Here is a 17,110-nt window from a genome sequence, read left to right on the forward strand (position 1 = left end):
ACGGCTGGTGAGGTTTTCTCACAAAGCATCATTCAGACTCTTTTTTTTTTTTTTTTTTTTTTTAATGGCTGCAGCAGAGGCAAATGGAAGTTCCCGGAGCAGGGACTGAATCCAAGCCGAAGCTGCAGCAGTGCTGGATCCTTTAGCCCACTGTGCCGGGCTGGGGATCGAACTCACACCTCCACGGGGACCCGAGCTTCTGCAGTCGCATTCTTAGCTCACTGCCCCATGGCGGGAATTCCATCGCTCCAACGCTTACTCTTCTGCCTCTCTCTCCTTCATTTAGGACCCTTAAAATTTCATCCGGCTCCCTGGATGACTCAGGATAACCTCCTCCGCTCAGAGGGCAGATGAGCCTCCTCAATGCCCTCTGCAGACTCACCTGTCTCCTCCTTGCCGCGCGACATAGCCACGGGTTCTAGGGGCCAGTATGTGGGCATCTCTGAGGGACCATGACCTGCCTCCCAGCCCACAGAATGTCCTTTACTAGGGCATCAATATGAGCCCTGCCCGAGTCCAGGAACCTGCTACTCTCCTGCTCTGCCCGTGGTCTCTGTACCTGCTGCTCTGGAATGGAGTGGGCTCCCCTGCCTGTCCCTATACAGACCTGTCAAGTCTAAAGGGCAGGGAAGGGCACTATTTCTCCAACAGGATACCTGGGACTTGCTGACTAATTTTTTTTAATTAAAGGAAAAACCAAAAAAACAAAAAAAACCAAAAACCCAATACAAAGACTGTGGGGGACTCTGTGGCTTTGCGTCTCAGTAGTCGCAGGGAATAGTTTTAATCCGGATCCTCAAGGAAACTCCAAAGGGAAAAATGGGGCTTTAATGTTTTTTTAATCATTGCCATCAATGGAATTTCTGAAAGATGACACCGCAGTTGTTGTAAAACTATGGCACAGAGAAATGAGGTTCATTCCAGCACGACCGTAAGTGTTTTGAGTGACTTTAGAGGAAATGCAGAGGGAAGGTGGTTTACGGTGACATAAAATAAGAATAAAGGAGCTGTGGTTTCAAAGTGGTAAACGATTTCTGACCCAGATCTCCCGTGTGAACCCCTCCACCGTCGTCCTTTTATGATAATTAGAAAAGAAAACGCTTTGGGCAAAGCACACGTGTTAGTGCAAAGCCTCAATGGACCTGGGCCGACCCGTGGTTGCCTTTGGCCCCGCGTGAAGATGGACAGTATCTGAAATCACCCCCGTGTCCCAGACAAGCGGCGGCACCTGCTGCTCCCGGGTTGTCCTGAGAAATGTAATCACCTTATTGCTTGACTCCAAAGGCCTCCCGTCCAGGTCATTCGCACGGACAAGCCACTCTGTCAACCTCTCCAATGAGAGAAACATTCTAAGGAAAAACAACAACCCTTGACTTCAAATATGTTCCATATTTTTTCCAGATTCCCACAGACAGTTCGCTGGAGCGGATGGTGTGTTCAGCCTTGTCCGGTTCCTCTGAGGATGAAGGTGACAGAGGGGGTCACCCTGGAGACTGCGACCCCAGGTGGTCAGCGGCCAAAAACTACCTGGTCCGTGAGGTCAGCCAGCTGCACCTCTATAAGCAGGTGATGTCCTGTCAAATAGCCGTGCCGCGGCTTGACCAAACTTCTCCTGTGTCGTTGGCTGTTTGATTTCATTTAAGATTCCCATTTTATTTTATCGTGGTGGGAAGACTTAATGTGAGAGCCACCCTCTACCTGGTTTTTAAGTGTAAATACGGAGCTGTAGCACGGGCTGTGCAGCAGTGCCCCAGGGCTGACTCACCTTGCTCACTGAAGCTTCGTAAAGGCCAATCCAGGAGGTTCCCGCTGTGGCTCAGTGGGTCAAGAAACCGACTGGTATCCATGAGGATGCAGGTTTGATCTCTGGCCTTCCTCAGTGGGTTAAGGATCCAGCTTTGCTGCAAGCTGCTGTGTAAGTAGCAGATGCAGCTCGGATCCCGTGTTGCTGGGGCTGTGGTGTAGGCCTCATCTGCAGTTTTGATTCGACCTCCAGCCCGGGAACTTCCATATGCCATGGGCGAGGCCCTAAAAGAAAAGAAAAAAATGGCCAGTCCATTCATCCCCACCTCATTCACTCTTGGACTTTCTAGGGAGAGGCATGAGGAGCCCACGGCCTGGCCTGTATGTGCACCTATGGCTACGTGCATCCGCCAGCCTCCTCTCACTGGGTCCTTGACACGAACGGCACCAGGAAGTGCCTCCTGGACTCAAGCATCACAGTTGCAGGAACCATTCTCTAGGGTTTGGGCTGTGAGATTTCCACCAGGCTGCTTGGCTCCGTGGGTGTTTGGGCCCTGGGGCGCTTGGGGTCCTGATTGGCCTGTCCCTTCACTCTGGTTTTGAGAAGCACTTTGCCCAACTGGTGACCGTGACTTAAAGGGAAACTCTTTTCCCAGGGATGTCCGGTGGTGCAGAGCATGAGTGGCACTACTGCTGGTGGCCTTGGAAGTCACGGGGCCCTGGCTGCCTCGCAGCTTCCATCTTTCCCGGGGGCTCTGCAGGGGTGCGAGGTGGAGGTGTGGCGACCAGAGCAGCTCGTTCACCTTGTTCACTTTATTGGTCATTGCGTTTCCCATCACATGTGGTCCTCCGAGACCCACTTCTTTAACTTTTCTTCCCTAGTATGTATCACTTCTTATGATGAGGTCAAACTCTCAAATAATGGGTAAACATCAGTAAAAAAATATGGATGTGATTGTCCACTTGGTGGCGTTAAATTTATCTGGTGCTAAAATGATCAAGGGGCCGCATTGATCTGACCAGCATCGACATGGTCAGCGGAAACCTTGCGAGTGCGTGTGTGAGTGTGTGTGTGCGCGCGCATGTGTGTGTGTGTGCGTGTGCGAGTGTGCGTGCGTGCGTGTGCGTGTGTGTGTGTGTGTGTGTGTGTGTGTGTGTGGTGTGTGGTCTGGGTAATGAACTCGAGGTTAAGGCAAAGGTATTCAGCACCCTGAGTGGTTCACCGTGTATTTAGCACACTTTCCGGTTTGGTGTATTTTGGTTTAAAGTCAATAAACCTCACTACTCCAAGTAGTGTCCCCAAGTTCGTGACATAAAATGGTATTGACTAACTGTGTATTAATTATGATATAATTCTAAGGTATGTGAATATATTTATCCCATCCCAACTATGTCAGGACAGCTGATAAGCCATATTTCACTTGTTTAGCAAAGGGCTTTCTCTCTTGAAAATGGGACTGGCCGAAGGAAAGAGAGAAACGGGGTCAGCGAAGAAGCCGGCTACATTCGTTATGGAAATTCATCACCTTTAATTTTTGAGCAGAAATTCAAAGAAGTGCCGTTGTCAGCAGGCGCTTCAGTCAGCCAACCACGTAACAATGGCCTGTCTGTCATCTGGAATCGCCTGTTACTATTTCTTAACAAAATACTATTATTTCCACTTTATCATTGTCAGTGAGTGATAATGGTTTCGTTTCTAAATGTGTAGGTGTTTGCCCAGTGGCGAAGGGGCGGCCTGCTCCAGAAGGCGCTGGCAGGGCCCAGCCGCGGCCTGGAGGCTCTCAGGAATCAGTCTGCGGAGGGCAGCCCGCTGTGGAAGGTGGCGGAAGCTTTGCACACTGCGTTTCTCCTCCTGAATGACACCCTGGCAGCAAGTGGCCCACAAGGCCACCACACCTCTACCAGGATGTAAGGCACATTTTCCTGTGGGTTACTGATTAGAGCAGGCAATCCGGGTTTTAAAGAGTTCGTGAGCCTCTTAGGAGTGTGATCCGTGCAACTTTGTAGACAAGCGATGGTCAGTTAGCAACTGGAAAACACGAGACGTGTGTTGTGTCGTGGACCAGGGCTCCCCAGCAATGTGCCTGCTGCTCAGATGCTGAAGGCAATCCAGTGAGGGCACCATGTTTGAGAGGGTTTTAAGATTCTGGACTGTAGGGCTTATGTCTTTTGCTGTTTGTTCAAAAATGAACAAAAACATTTTAAAGGTTTTTTTTTTTTTTCCTGTAAGGAACTAATTGTTTGTATATGTATTTAAAATTTTTGTGTAGTCAAAATGTTTCCATCAGGTCCAGAAATATTTTAGAAGCAGCCAGGTTAGAACTTGTGTTTTCATTTTTTGGCCGCACCTGTGGCATGCGGGAAGTTCCTGGGCCAGGGATTGAATCAGAGCCACAGCTGCGACCCACGCCACACCTGCAGCAATGTCAGGTCCTTAACCCACTGCGCCAGGCTGGGCATTGAACCCATGTCTCTGCACCAACTGGAGCCGCTGCAGTTAGATTCTTAGTGCACTGTGCCACAGTGGGAACTCCTGTGTTTCCTTATTTTGTATTTTTACAGCCTTGTAGGAGTTGCTAGAGAAAGGACACAGGGTGTGCTGTCACACGCGAGCTTCAGATGCAGACATTACTTTGGGGGCCTTGAAAACTTTCCTGCTTGCGTTGTCTATTCTGCAGCTGCCCACAGTAACATGTCTGTGACTTAAGGCACGTTAGTAGAGGCCCCACATTAGGTCAGCTCAGTGATCCTAAAACCTCCAGCCTGCCCTTGGCATGCTCGCCCCGCAGCCTGCCTGGACTCTGGCAGACAGGGCCCTGGGAGCCCCAGGAAGCCCTCCCTGCCTCTTGGCTCATCAGGGACTGGGGACGCGAGTGACTACATTTTGCTTTAAGTACCAGGAGCCACTTGGCGTCCTCCTCTAGAGTGACCCACAGCTGGAGGAACAGGTGACCGACCTCTCTTATCCCTCAGGGCCCATCAAGAAGCCACACGTCAGGGAGCAGGAGCCACCAGGCACCATCTTGACCTCTTGAAACACTCCTAAAATACACTTGCATATAAAATATTTTCTGATAGCTGGAGGAGTCGTGGCAGATATTTTATTTTATTTTTCAAAGTTTATCGAAGTCTAGTTGATTTACAAGCCTGTGGTACAGTCTGCTGTACAACACAGTGACCCAGTCATGCACCTACACATCTGCATTCTCTCTCAGATCCTCTTCCCACGGAGCTGATCGCAGAAGCCTGGGCAGAGCTCCCTGTGCGGCACAGGGGTCCCCGCGGGCCAGTCGTGCCATGCGCCTCAGTGTGCACATCGTGGCAGATATTTTAAGTCCCCCGGGAACCGGACCCTACCCCTGCCTCCTCACACACCCTGGGAGTACACGTCTCTGTGGTGGGCTGAGGAGGCTCTTGAACCCATATTCAGTAGACAAGAGCAGCCCCAGGTCAGTGGATTCGAGGGGCGCCGTCTGCCAGGACCCCGCTTGCGGGCGCACATGGGCACGTGGGACTGCGTTCTGCGCGGGCGCTTCCTGAGCAGTGGCATGTTTTCCCGTGAGTGGAATCTTTATTTCCCAGGGCCACACGCTGAACTGCTGCCCTTTCCATTCCGTGTGTTTATTTTTGTCCTCAGATTCCTGCACCTACAGCGACTGCAGCGCGTTGTCACGAGCCTCCCCCCCGGGCCGGCTCTGGGGAGCCTGCTCCAGCTCGACGGGGCCCTCCGGAAGGTGCTAGCCCGGACCTCATACTTTGTCCAAGGTAAACCTGCTTCAGGGTTATTTGTCCCAACTTACCTCATTTTACCCCCATAAAACTTTGGGGGAGTTCCCATCGTGGCTCCGCTGGTTAAGAACTGGACACAGCGTCTGTGAGGATGCGGGTTGGATCTCTGGCCTCACTCAGTGGGTTAAGGATCCAGCCTCACTGCAGGCCGCCACGTAGGTCGCAGATGCAAATCGGATCCCGAGTTGCCGTAGCGGTGGTGTAGGCTGGCAGCTGCAGCTCGGATTCGACCCGTGGCCCAGAAACTTCCATATGCCACAGGCGTGGCTGTAAAAAGAAATTAAAAAAAGGAAGAGAGACGGAGCACCTGGGATTTCTTTGTGTTACGTCTTACAAGTGCGTGTGGTTGTACAGTTGTCAGAATTACAAGTTGAACCTAGTTTGATTGGGAGGCAGAGTTAGCACTGCCCGCTGGCTCTGGGGTTTGGAGGCGAGCTCTGTGGACGTCACACATGTCCCCATGCCTCGTGGTGGTGCCTCTGCGGGATGTCACACCCAGCACATCAAGGCTGAAGCGGTCGCAGGTCTGTGCACCGTCAGCCCGCCCTGGGGCCCCAGGCAGACGCTTTCCTGGGCCGGGGTCTGAGTCACCACGTTCACACCCCATCTGTGGGGCTAGGCGGGACAGGCCGGGGGCTTTGCCCATGTCACCCTTTCTGTCCCCTCTGCGCTCCTCTGCCTGATCTGCCTGGTGTCCCTCTGTGCGGTGGCCGGGTCTGCAGCAGGCAGCGGGAGGCTCTGCGTGCTTGTGGCCGAGGGAGAGGGAAGAGGAGCCTGACAGGCCGGCCAGGCCATCCTGGCCATCTTCCAAAGAGGAGATGGAATCGCAGGGACTTTCTCAGGTCTCCTCCCGCAGGGAGGTGATCAACTGTCTGGCGGAAGGTCCAGTCTGCTGAAATGCGCGCTATCAGAATCCAGTGCCTTGATTCTCGGCCACGTGCAGAAGGCAGGCGTGGAGCGGCCCGTCCTGGGTGAACATTAAATCCCTCTGTCCATCCTACAGAAGTCCTCGTTCGCCTGGAGACGTCTGCTAACGGCTCCAATCCGGGTGGACCCGGCCAGTGGAAGCTGGAGAAGGCTGTGCTTTTTGGGCAGTTAGAGCAGGTAAGGCGGGTAGCAAAGGACTGGAGATAAACAAGCGGGAAAGGGCCTGTGAGAAGCCCACTCGGTGTTTTGCTTTGCTCTTGTGAACTGCGCTAGCCCGGGTTTGGAGGAACTGTCTTTTCTTTCAACACTTGACTTCAAGGAGTGCCCATTGATTTCTCTAGCTCTTGCAGAGGGTGTTAGCCTCTCGAGGTTACCTCCTTCTGGCTCTCATTTGTCTTTTAGTTGCTGATGAAGAATGCCACTGGGCTGTGCCTAAGCGGTCACTTGTCGGAGGTGGGAACTCTCCTGCGTCCTGGGCACCCCAGCGTCCAGGAGGGCCTCGAGGGCCTTGAGGGCCTGGTGTGTGGTCACAACTCCTCCCGTGAGGCCAGCGCTCTGCACAAGCTCCTTGAGTCAGTAGAAGATGCTGTGAGTACCAGGGTCTCTTCCCAGGGCACAGGGAGCTCATTTCTAAGGTTAGACCCACTCAAGAGGCTGATGCTGGAATGCCATTTTTCAACGCAGGTGTTGAGATCAGTGAGTCCCGGCTGCCTCTGGTCTCTGTCCCCACGTCTGACCATGCCAGTGCTCATGTGCCACCCGCTTGGCCAAAATCTACTTGACATTCAGTGAGCCTGGCCAAGGGCTCTTCGAACTCTCCCCAGGCCACTTCTGCTTTCCCGTGTCCAGCTTTCACGCCCGGCTCCGTTTCTAGTCGCAAAGGCCAAAGGAGGTGGAGTCATGCTGCTTCTAGTTGCCAGCGGCACCAGCGGGCGTGCTCTCCTCACCCCCCTGCCCAGGACGTGGGGCCGCCTTTGCCCAGCTCCCAAGTAGGGCTGTGGGGTGCTGAGCGATTAGTGGCCAGGACCACGTCCCGCCCAGCCCCTGTTTTTCTTACTGGGCACTGAAGGTTATATTAACGTTCATCTTTTTGTAGTCTATTTTATTTTCGATATTACTTGTTTCATGTTTTATCCTGAAATAAAAACCCATTAAATCAGCAAACTGGTGACCATGAACTGTGTCAGTTGGGGCAGTGACGTGTCAATCTGCTCAGATGGGCCCCTTTTTGAGGGAGACTACATGAGGCCTGCATCATAGGGACCCGCATTTGAATGGCTTTATGTGTCACAAGCAGTCTCTTTCTGCCTGTTAAGAATCGCCTATTGCAAGAGGTTGTTACTGGGCACACAAATACGACAGTTTTGGAACCTGAGGACTCTCCGGGCTGGCAGGACCTGGACACACAGCTCTCGGCAGCGAGCCTTCCCTGCTCTCGGCTCTTGTGGCTTCTGGGAGCTGAGGTCTCCCAAGGTGACTGCAAGGACCAGCTTATGTCCATAGTGTAAGTACCTGCGCGATGGCAAACTTCTGAGGAATTAGGAGTTCCCATTGTGGTACGGCAGAGACGAATCCGACTAGGAACCATGAGGTTGTGAGTTCAGTCCCTGGCCTTGCTCAGTGGCTTGAGGGATCCCGCGTTGCTGTGAGCTGTGGTGTAGGCCAGCAGCTGTAGCTCCGAGTCGACCCCTAGCCTGGGAACCTCCATATGCCGCAGGTACGGCCCTCAAAAGAAAAAAAAAAGAAAAACTTCTGAATAATTAGAATCAGGAAGGATTCCAACTGCTTCCTTCTACTCAAGAGACAGGTGAACATAGTATATTCTTTTGTTTGTTTGTTTTGGCCGCACCCGTGCCATGTGGGAGTTCCTGGATCAGGGACTGACCCCAAGCTACAGTTGTGACTTAAGCCACAGCTGCAGCAATGCTGGGTCCTTAACCTACTGTGCCACAAGGAACTTGCTGTATTTTATTTTTTGTAAATAGACAGTTGTTCAATTTTCTTTCTATTTAAAAAAGTCGGAGTTCCTGTCATGATGCAGTGGAAGTGGATCCACTAGGAACCGTGAGGTTTCAGGTCCTATGAGGACACAGGTTCAATCCCTGGCCTCACTCAGTGGGTTAAGGATCTGGCATTGCCGTGAGCTGTGGTGTAGGTCACAGACATGGCTCGGATCCTGCATTGCTGTGTCTGTGGCTATGGCTGTCAGCTGTAGCTCTGATTCGACCCCTAGCCTGGGAACCTCCATATGCTGCAAGTGCAGCCCTAAAAAGCAAAAAGCAAAAAAAAAAAAAAAAAAGATTAACCTATTTGGTACTATTGGAAAGCATCTACAAAATGTAAAATATTGAACAGTCCCCTTGAAGTTTAGCCATTGGTTTAATCTTTCACAAGAAATCCTGGGCATCATTTAGCCTGGGGCTCTTGTCTATCACGATTCAGGATTCCAGCCTTAACTGCTGAGCGGCTCCTCATGGGAATTATGCATTGTTTTTATTTTGATTTTTATTCATATTTTTATTTTTTGTGAACTGTATGTGTAATGAATTTACACTCTCCCTGGCTTTTAGGGTGTTCACAGCATAGGAAATCTATGTCTCTTAACCTCAAACTCATTTCATAGTCTATCCTTTAACTTTCTACTTTTTCCGCTCTTGATTTGTTGCCTTATATTTTATGAATTCCCGTAAATGACTTTTCCTCAGGTTGCAAATCATTGTGGGGGAATTCATAAATAAATACCTATTAAGAAAACTATTTCAAAGGTTCTAATTTCCTATGTGACTAGTGCCAGGCTTTTGTACATATGTGTATTTAGATGAATTTGTAATGCTACCTTCTGGGAAACCATTATTAACTTCTGTTTTCTCTGGATTGTTCTTGATTGCAGGCTGTTTCATACACTAAAGAAGGTACAGCTTTTCCTGGAACAGACACCCTCCTGGAAAGCCTTCCTAGGATTTGTCAGGAAGACGTGTGAACTGGCTCGATTTGTTAACAAGCAGGAGAGTTTCCAGGACGGTCTGCTTGATAAGTCAGTGACTTCACCTCCAGGTACGTAGGTGTCCCCTCGGTGTGGCGGCAGCACGGCCCCCAAGCACAGCAAGGACTGAAGCTTGATGTGTGGCCCTGAACGTGATCTGTCCTAGAGAATGTTCCATGTGCCCTTTGGAGCAGTGAATTCTGCTGCTTTCTGATGCAATGTCCCGTAAATATCCACTCAGTCCTTCTGGTCTAATGTATCACTTAAGGCCTGTGTTTCCTTATGAGGAAACAAGATTGTTTTTAAGTTGCTGGTCTCTTAACTGCAAGTGCATCTCCGGTATACTGCACTGGTACCCTCTTCTAATCACTGTGCCTGGTTTTGATATCACATTTGCGTGGGGATGATTCCCGACCTTTACCCATGAACCTTCTCATTTGTAATTTTATCATTTCTAGTTGTGGCTTTTTCTTTTCCACCTAGAGAATTTCCTTTAATAATTGTTGCAAAGCTGGTTTGGCAGTGTTTAATTCTCTTAGCTCTTGCTTATCTGTCAAGCTGTTGATTTTTCCTTCAAATTGGAATGAGAGCCTTGCTGGGTAGAGTAATCTTGTTTGTAGGTTTTTTTCCTTTCATCACTTTGCATCATGCCATCTCCCTTCTGGCCTGCAGAGTTTCTGCTGAAAAATCAGCTGGTAACCTTATTGGGGTTCCCCTGCATGTTATTTGTTGCTTTTCTGTATCTGCTTTCAGTATTTTCTCTTTGTCTTCAATTTTGGTCCGTTTGATGAATATGTGTCTTAGGGTGTTCCTCCTTGGGTTTGTTCTGTATGATATTCATTGTGTTTCCTGGATTTGAGGGAGTGATTTATTTCCGACATTAGGGAAGTTTTCAGCTATTATCTCTTCAAATATTTTCTTTGGCCCTTTCTTCTCCTTCTTGCACCCTGCAATATGAATGCTGGAACATTTAGTGTGGTTCTAGAGGTCTCTTAGACTATCCTCATTTAAAAAAATTCTTTTTCCTTTATCCTGCTCCACTTAAGTGATTTCCACTGGTCTGTCTTCCACCTTGCCTTTTTTTTTTTTTTTTTTTTTTTTGTCTTTTTGCCATTTCTTGGGCTGCTCCCGCGGCATATGGAGGTTCCCAGGCTAGGGGTTGAATCGGAGCTGTAGCCACTGGCCTACGCTAGAGGCACAGCAACGCAGAATCCGAGCCGCGTCTGCAACCTACACCACAGCTCACGGCAATGCCGGATCGTTAACCCACTGAGCAAGGCCAGGGATGGAACCCGCAACCTCATGGTTCCTAGTCGGAATCATTAACCACTGCGCCATGACAGGAACTCCCCCACCTTGCTTATTTGTTCTTCTGCCTCTCGTATTCTGCTATTGGTTCTTTCTGGTGAATTTTTTTTTTCTTTCTCTTTTGCCAACTCCACATCATGTGAAATTTCCATTAGGTTAAGAATCAGGTCCAAGTCACAACTGTGATCTACGCCAAAGCTGCAGCAGTGCCAGCTCCTTATTGTTGTTGTTGTTGTTTTAGGGCCACACTCATGGCATATGGAAGTTCCTGGCCTAGGGGTCTTATCTGAGCCTACACCATAGCCAGAGTAATGCCAGATCTGCCTTCGAAAAATGTATCACATCGCATACCCAGTGGGCCATTTTTACCAGAAAATAAACATTTTGGAAAATATTCTTGTATCATTCTTTGATAAATTCAAACCCTGCATTTCTCTCTCTCTTTCTTTAGAGAACTCCTAGCAGCCATAAATTGAATCTCCTGCATGATTCTCTAACTTTATAATCTTTTAGGATATTTTCTCTTCTAATTTCTGGGATATTTTCTCAATTTTGTTTTAAACAACTCTATTTAACTAAAATTTTAACTTATATTTTAAATTTCTAAGAAGACTTCCTTCTTCTGAGGAGACCTGAAACATTGCTTTCTGCTCTCTCTGCGTCTTCTTTTCTTACTCAGAAATATTCCTTTATTTTAAAGTTTGTATCTGGGTTTTCTATTTCTTCTGAGGCGTTGTTTTTCTGTGTGTTTTGGCTTCTGTTTTTATGTGGTCTTAGCGTCTGATGATGTGAGGATGAGGTGCTGACATGCTGATGAAGTGCCCTGTGCAGAGGGCCGCGTTCTCAGCCAGAGGGCTCCCCTCTAGGCGATCAGGCAGAAGCCAACTTTTGCAGGAGCGAATCCCCAACTGTTGCTCTGCACTTCTTTCCCCTTGGGGAGGTCAGTTTCTCCAAAGCTCGCTGACAGCATGGGGTAGAGGGGAATAGGCCTGACTTCCAGCATTTATTCTAGGAAACAAAAGAGAACTTCACTGTTTCAAGTAGAAAGGGTAAGTGACTCGCCACTATTTCCAGTGACACCCACACCGTTAGCTGTGTCAGGTGCTCCAAGGTCAGAGTCAGTCTGGTCCCCCTTCTGCAGACCAGAAGTAAAATGCCTGGATTATCTGGTTAGTGCATGTGTGCCTTTTTGAGAAACTGAAAAGTTGTTTTTCAGTGTCGGACCATTTTAGGGAGTTCCTGTTGTGGTGCAGTGGAAACAAATCTAACTGGTATACATGAGGATGCAGGTTTGATCCCTGGCCATGTTCAGTGGTCGGGGATCTGGCGTTGCCATGAGCTGTGGTGTAGGTTGCAGATGCAGCTCGCATCCTGTGTTGCTGCGGCTGTGGCGTAGGCCGGCAGCTGCAACTCTGTTTGGACGTCTAGCCTGGGAACTTCCATAGGCCACAAGTGTGGCCCTAAGAAGAACAAACAAAACAAAACAACCCACCCAAAAAACCCCCAAAGTTGGACCATTTGGCAGCTTCACCAGAAGCCTTTCTCCCAGACGGTTCCCTCTGCATCCTCGCCGACACTTGGCGTGGTCGCTTTAAGCGTTTTTAGCCATTCTAATGGGTGTGCTGTGGAACCTCATTATGGATTTCATTCCCATCTATGAGTAGTGGTTTGGACATCTAGCTTCTATATCATCTGTGTATCTTTAGTCATCAATTGCTTGCTCAGATCTTTTCCCCATTTTTAAAGTTGGGTTGCATGTTTCTTTACCAGTGAGTTTAAAAACTCCTTGTGAAGGCGAGACGGAAGCCCTTTACCAAATAGGAGGTTTTGCAGATATTTTCTCCTAGTCTCAAGTTTGTAGTTCCATGTTTCTCAACAGTGTCGTCCAGGAGCAAAAGTTTTAGTTTTGATCAAGTTCCAGTTATCTTTTTTTCTCAGTGGATCATGGTTTTAGTACTGCAGCTAAGAAATCTTTGCTACGCTTGAGGTCACAAATATTTTCACCTATGTTTTCTTCTAGAAGGTTAATAGCTTTAGGTTTTAAACTAGGTCTATGATGTATTCTGAGTTAATTTTTATCTATGATTTAGGTGCATATCAGGTGGTATTGTTTTATTTTTTGCATATGGAGATCCAATTGCTCCAGGAAAATTTGTTATGAAGATTAACTCTTCTCCACTGATTACCTTTGCATTTTATTAAAATTTTCAAATATATGGGTCTTTTTCTGCACTGTCTATTCTGCCCCAGTAATCTCTTTATGAATCTTTATACTGGTATCTCCAATCTTAATTATCATAGCTTTACAGTAAGTCCTAAAGTCAGGTAATATAAGCCTTCTGACTTTGTTCTTTTGAAACATTGTTTTAGCTATTCTAGGTTGTTTGCATTTCAATTTCTCAAAATTCTGCTGGAATTTTGACCAGGATTGAATTGAATCTGTAGATAAATTTAGGGAGAATGATTTTTTTTCTTGTAATAATGAGTCTTCTGATTCATGAACATAGTATATCTCTCCATTTATTTATGTCTTCTTTATTTTTCTTAAAAAAATCCTAATATTTAATATTTTTATGCTATTGCATAACTAGGATAAATTCCATTTGGTAAGATATGTATCTTTTTAATATATTATTGGATTCAACTTGTTAAAATTTTGTTTACCATTTTACGTTTGTGGTACAAGGGATATTAGACTATAGCTTTCTTTCTTTTTTTTTTTTTTTAAATGGTTGCACCTATGCCATGTGGAAGTTCCAAGGCCAGGGACTGAATCTTGAGCCACAGCTTCGGCAGTGCTGGATCCTTTAACCTACTGCACCAAGCCAGGGATTGAACCCATGGCTTCACAGTGACCTGAGCTGCTGCAGTCTGATTCTTAACCCTCTGTGCCACGGCAGGAATTCCTTTTTTTTTTTTTTTTTTTTAATCTTTGTCTTACTTTGTTATCAGGGTAATTATGGTTTCGTGAAATGAGTTGAAAAGTCTTTTCTCCTCTTCAATTTTTGAAAGAGTTTGTGTAGAATTGGTATCGTTTCTCCCTTAAACATTTAGTAGAAGTCACTAGTGAAGCCATCTGGGCCTTCAGTTTTCTTTTAACTATATGTTCAGTTTATTTAATAGACGTAGAGCTATTCAGATGATCTATTTCTTCTTGAATGGACTTTGCGAATTTGTCTTTTGAGGAATTTGCCTGTTTCATCTAAGTTGTCCAACTTATTGCCATAACATTTTTCATCGTACAACTGACCCTTGAACAGTTGTATGCTGTTTGCTCTGCACTGGTCCACTTGTGCATGGATTTTTTTTCAGGGGTAAATATTGCAGTCCTGTGCATTCTGCAGTTGGTTGCATCTTCAGCTGTGAGGGTTGTGAGATAGAGGGCTGCCTGTACATTATACATGGATTTTCTGCTGTGTGGAGGGTTGGCCCCCTGACCCTCATGTTGCTCCAGGGTCAAATGTATTCCATTTTTATTCTCTTAATATTACAGGATCTGAATAATCTGCACCTGTCTTATACATGATATCAGGAATGCGTGTCTTTCTTTTTTTTTCTTGATCTCTCTGCCCAGAGGTTTGTCAGTGCTTTTGATCTCAAAGAAGTCACCTTTTGTTTTGTTCGTTTTCCGTGAATGTTTATCTTTTTCCTGTGTGTCCACTTTGGTCTTTGTTCTCTTTCTTCTCCTTCCCGGGGATTTAACTGACTCTTCATTTCTAGGTTTTTAACTTGAACGTCGGGGTTTTGAAACCTTTATTATTCCCAGTACAGGTATTTAATGGTGTCAGTCTCTCCCTAAGTACTTTGTGAGTGGCATCTCACAAAGACTGGATGTTGTACTTTCACTGTCATCCAGTGTTAAAGGGATTTCTAATTTACCTTTTGATTTCTTTTTTGCTCTCTGAGCTATTTGTCAGTGAACATTCTTCGTATGACTTTAATCCTGTCATGGGTTTTAGAGCCTGGAATGTGGCCCGTGTTTGAGAAGCATGTGCACAGTATTGTTGAGTGGGGCATCCTGTAAACATCTGTTAGATCAGGTTGTCTGAGAGTCCTGCAGAAATCTTTTGCCTTATTGATGTTTTGTCTTCCTATTCTATTAATTATTTGGAGAGGGGTATTGAAATCTCTAGCTATAATTGTGCATTTGTTTATTCATCCTGTTATTTTCATCAGCTTTTGTGTCATTGTTTTGAAGCTCTGTTATAATGTGTATAAAGATTTAGAATTGTTATGTCCTCTCGAATACCTGAAGACTTTTTTGGTCATAAAATAATGGTGTTATCATCTGAAGTCCACTCATTTGAAAGCTTCCTTTTGATTAGTGTTGGTTGTTCTATCTTTTTTCTTTTAAGCTATTTATGTCTTTTATTTCAAGTACATTTTGGATATGCAACATATATTTGGTTCTTATTTTATCTGACCTAACAAGTTTTGCCTTTTAAGTGGAGTATTTAAACTATGTAGTATGAATAGTATAAACTGTTTTTATGTGATTAATGCTCATCTCTACTACTTCTACCTGAATTCTGTCAGTTCTGGGTAAGTTTTGATTGATTATACTTTCTCCCAGTTATGAGCCACATTTTCCTGCTTTTTTGCATGCCTGGTAATTTTTGACTGAATGCCAAATATTATGAATTTAGCCTTGTTTTGTGCTTGTTATTCTGTTTTCCTATGCTATTGAAACATTGCTTGAAAGCAGTTTGATTCTGTAGAGTCTTGCTTTTAAGACTTGCTGGACGGGGCTGGAAGTGCTCAGAGTGGTTGTAAATATTCGTTGTCACCGAGTCAAGACCTTTTTTGCATCTTTTGCTCAATGTCTTAACAAATCCTGATTGCTCCAGTCTGGTTCATGGGAACAGAGTTTGTTCCTGGCCCTGTGAGATCACTGGCCACTTATCTTTAATTTTGGGGTGTCATTCTTTTTGGGGTCTCAGGAAGTGCCTTCATTTGCATGGATTGCTTCACCTTAGCTGCATACTTGAAGGAGGCAGGTAGCAGCTACCCTCTCTGCACAGCTTTCTCATTTCTGGTCCTCTCCCCTGTCTTCTGGACTCTGAACTTCCTTCTCTCAACTCAGGACACCCACCGGGCATCAGCTCTGTTCCTGCTGCCTGAGTCACAGAGTGGAAGGTCTCACCTTGCTTATTTTCTGTCATTCACGGGTCTCTGTCCTACCTTGCTTGATGGCCAGTGGTACTTCATCTTGGCCAGAAGCTGAAGTCAGATCAGAACTTCCAGGAGTTCCTGTCATGGCTCAGTGGTTAACGAATCTGACTAGGAACCATGAGGTTGTGGGTTCGATCCCTGGCCTTGCTCAGTGGGTTAAGGATCTGGTGTTGCTGTGAGCTGTGGTGTAGGTCGCAGATGCGGCTCGGATCTGATGTTGCTGTGGCTCTGGCGTAGGCTGGCGGCAACATCTCCGATTTGACCCCTAATCTGGGAACCTCCATATGCCATGGGACTGGCCCTAGAAAAGGCAAAAAGACAAAAAAAAAAAAAAAAAAAGAGAAACTTCTAATTCTCTCTTGTATTTTCAACCACGTTAACTGAAACGCTGAAGCATTTTTCAGTTTTGTAGATGACTTTTATACACAACTTGAAATGATGACATGAAATGCCTTTTTATTTAGCTTTCTCTGAGGAATCTCCTTGTTATGAAGAAAACATGGATTGGAAAATCATCAGTGACAATTACTTTGCATTTTTGAATAACTTACTCAAAACTCCAAAAACTTCCCTATCCAGGTAAGTTTTCAGAATTCAACTTCTAGGCCTTGATTCAACTATTATCTGAAAATAAACAAACCCTAATGATAGGAAACCCTTGCTCTAAAAGGTGAGATTCTGGTTTAGTTATGGATGCAGTGCTTCATACATGTTCACTTCTCCATAAATATTTATTTCATAGGATGTATGACTCATGTTTCCATGGATTTTGAAAAGAAATGCAGATTATAGTAAAAGCTTTTTCCTTTTATTATTTATAATAAACTACTCCCCAACAAAAGCTTTCTTTGAAAAATAGTCTTATCTAGTTGCATCGAGTTTAGACGTAGGGGCAGTGACTTAAGATTCTTATAGTTCTGGAGACTTTTGGGAGAGAAGGGATCTTTGCAACTAAATCTGCCAGATTATATCCTGCTATGCTATTTCAGCACATGTACTGAAATGGAAATTTTTATATATAATTATGGACATGGTGTATAGTTTAAAGGCACACTTTGTTATCTGTAGGGTGTGTTGAGAGGTGATGGGACAGAAGCTTTGCCTTAGAGCAACAGCTCTCAAACTTGGGAATGGATCAAATTTATCTGTGAAGTTTGCTAAAAATACAAATGCTTGAACTTTGCCCCA

General features: G+C 46.2%; 1 protein-coding gene across 10 annotated transcripts in view; it reads left to right on the plus strand.

Moving 5' to 3' along the window:
- The window catches only part of LOC100514786 (ATP-binding cassette sub-family A member 13), a 348,431-nt gene that overhangs the window by 60,587 nt on the left and 270,734 nt on the right, over positions 1 to 17,110 (plus strand). For all 10 annotated transcript variants that reach the window (XM_021063898.1, XM_021063900.1, XM_021063901.1 and 7 more), the window contains 8 exons: positions 1,402 to 1,566; positions 3,452 to 3,651; positions 5,381 to 5,508; positions 6,536 to 6,636; positions 6,862 to 7,047; positions 7,776 to 7,963; positions 9,350 to 9,513; positions 16,387 to 16,501. In XM_021063898.1, the coding sequence (XP_020919557.1) occupies positions 1,402 to 1,566; positions 3,452 to 3,651; positions 5,381 to 5,508; positions 6,536 to 6,636; positions 6,862 to 7,047; positions 7,776 to 7,963; positions 9,350 to 9,513; positions 16,387 to 16,501 (1,247 nt within the window). The remainder of the gene's footprint in view (positions 1 to 1,401; positions 1,567 to 3,451; positions 3,652 to 5,380; positions 5,509 to 6,535; positions 6,637 to 6,861; positions 7,048 to 7,775; positions 7,964 to 9,349; positions 9,514 to 16,386; positions 16,502 to 17,110) is intronic.

The sequence above is a fragment of the Sus scrofa genome, chromosome 9 (assembly GCF_000003025.6).
Source record: "Sus scrofa isolate TJ Tabasco breed Duroc chromosome 9, Sscrofa11.1, whole genome shotgun sequence".
Classification (NCBI taxonomy): Eukaryota; Metazoa; Chordata; class Mammalia; order Artiodactyla; family Suidae; genus Sus; species Sus scrofa.